The sequence below is a fragment of the Daktulosphaira vitifoliae genome, unplaced genomic scaffold (assembly GCF_025091365.1).
Source record: "Daktulosphaira vitifoliae isolate Bord-2020 unplaced genomic scaffold, ASM2509136v1 Scaffold_1160, whole genome shotgun sequence".
NCBI classification, from domain to species: Eukaryota; Metazoa; Arthropoda; class Insecta; order Hemiptera; family Phylloxeridae; genus Daktulosphaira; species Daktulosphaira vitifoliae.
In genome coordinates this window covers 1-2592 of record NW_026100720.1, presented here as the reverse complement: position 1 = coordinate 2592, position 2592 = coordinate 1, and the positions used below count along the sequence as shown (strand labels likewise).

Sequence of the window (2592 nt, the reverse complement as noted above, 5' to 3'; positions counted from 1 at the left end):
GCGGCCACTGAATACAGTTGTGAAAAGATAAACAATAATAATTTATACTATGGAACCTTTATGAAGTCAAAATGTCCGTCAAAGTGGGACAACCAAGCTGTAAGAAAAGCTTGCGAACAAAGCGTTAGCACTGACTTCTTGATCGACAATCCAGTCACAGCTAACTTGTCAGGTATTACGTATCGTAACAGATATTGTGCTCTTTGCAATAGTGATACTGATAAGCTAGTAATATGGGACTCTAAACTTGTTTGTGATGATTTATCCATAGTAGACGGAATTGCCGAATCTTATCAGCAACTTTCCAATGGAAATTGGTCGGTAAAGTATAAAAATGAAACATATAATTGCTTACTTCAAGTAGAAGCTCCATTTCCAGTCCGATATTGTAATTCTGACATGATTAGAAAATGTCACCCGATGTGGCCTGCAGGAGAAATTAAGTCTAATTGCGAAGCATACACAACGATAGTAGTTGATAGGGAAAGCCAAATTTTTTACAAAAATATTCACTGTGCCATGTGTAACCACATACCGGTACAAAATTTAACCTGTTCGTCACTTTTAAATTCACGATTCAATATACCTCATAGTTTTGGGTCATTGTTCTTAACTGAGCCTGGTCCTAAAAGATGCTGGAATGATGAATATTTTTACGATCCATTTAAAAAAAGTTGTTTTCCACTCGTGCCACATATTTCACAGCCACTCAATTGTTCTAAAGTGGCTATTATTTCCAATGTGACAAACGGCTGGTTACCAAAAAATGGCACCGTTGATTATTTTTTATTTGACAACGGAACATTAATGGTTTGTGCTGAAGATTTAATCGGTCAAGAAGAACCCTCGGAATCACTAAAGTCAATTATATTGACTTACGTTGGTCTAGGAGTATCTATCGTGTTCCTTGTCATACATTTAGCTGTATTTACCGTGTTGCCAGAGATGAAAAATCTGTCTGGAAAGAATTTAGCTTCGTATTGTGTATCCCTCATATTCGCGTACGCTGCTTTTGTCACTGGGAATTGGCTTACCGGAGCTGCTTGCTACGTAAACGCAACCATCACGTATTACTTATTCCTTACATCTTTTGCTTGGATGTTAATAATGAGCTTTGACTGTTGGCGTACACTTCGGTTAGCCACTGTCGAGCTACGAGTATCTTCTGGACGTCAAACAAAAAAATTTCTCATTTATTCAGCGATTTGCTGGCTAGTCCCGGCTATGGTTGCGTTTGTAGCCATATTATCTGACACTATACCAAACGTACCCGAAAACCTGCGACCCAGGTTCGGGTCAGAACAATGCTGGTTTGGCAGTAAAACGGCGCTTTTAGTATTCTTTGCTGGACCATTGGCATTTATCATGGTAATAAACTTCGTATTATTCCTATGGACATCGTACATGATACACACCAGTCGATGTACAAGTCGTCACATTACTACACGTCATGTNACCAGTCGATGTACAAGTCGTCACATTACTACACGTCATGTTCGTCGTGATTTTCGCATGTACTGTCGTATGACTATACTCATGGGTCTTTCTTGGAGTGTTGGTTTGGCCAGTTACTATTTTAATAACNTGGAGTGTTGGTTTGGCCAGTTACTATTTAAATAATAAGTATATGTGGATTTTATTCGTTGTACTCAATGCCTTTCAGGGCTTATTTGTATTTTTAGCTTTCACGTGCCGTCGCAGATACCTGAATTTACTTGTGGGCCCTAGTACTAACAATGACGATAATATTAAAAAGCACCATAAGATCAGTATCCGACCTCCGCCTCCGTCATTTTCTTGGTCGTCGTCTGGTGATAACAGCGAGCCTATTAGTTCAGAAAAAACTTCATCAGAAACTCTTTATTGACAGGGTTAAATTAAAAAATTAACAAATCAAATAAAACTTGAAGACTGAATAGTTCATAAAAAATTGATAACTTTGATAACCACTGACTTTTGATCAAACTGACATAATTCGAGTATAGAACATCTGACAGAACCTTGTTGTTTGTTAGCAATTTAATGTATTTTTAAAATATTTGTAATTTTTTTTTATTTCTAACAGAGTGTTNATATTTGTAATTTTTTTTATTTCTAACAGAGTGTATTATACCATTTAAGTTTTGTAAATTTATAATTAGTTGTAGATCGGGCATAGAACGATTCTCGCGCACATAACCCCGAGATCTCAATTATGCTCGTGTACATTTTTAAATATTTGTTTTGTTTATAGGTTAATTTTTGTTCATAAGGCCTCCTAGAAATCATATTATCAATTGTTTATTAGTAAATTTTTTAACATATTATGATTATTTATTATGTTACATTGATAATAAATAAATATTGATTTTCAAAATAGTGTTTCTATTGTTATTTGTTTGAGTATGTTCGTACAACTAAATAATTGAGTAAATATTTAATATAATATGAGTATTCAATTTTCAAACTGAAAGAAGTTATTTTAAGTAAGTTTGGGATCTCTAGTATGAACACATCATACAGAGATGCAAAAATTTCATTTAATAATAAAGTATTCAAAACTGTATTTTATCAAGATCGCTTTATTTAATAATTAATTCAAACTTTTTTTTC

At 34.4% G+C, this 2592-nt stretch overlaps 1 protein-coding gene across 1 annotated transcript; it reads left to right on the top strand.

The window, feature by feature from the left end:
• Positions 1-6: 6 nt before the first annotated feature.
• LOC126909755 (uncharacterized) lies at positions 7-1867 on the top strand. Its single transcript, XM_050692186.1, has 2 exons — positions 7-1591; positions 1683-1867. The coding sequence occupies exons 1-2, from the start codon at positions 61-63 to the stop codon at positions 1865-1867; spliced, it is 1716 nt and encodes a 571-aa protein (XP_050548143.1). The 5' UTR covers positions 7-60.
• The last annotated feature ends 725 nt before the right edge of the window (positions 1868-2592 follow it).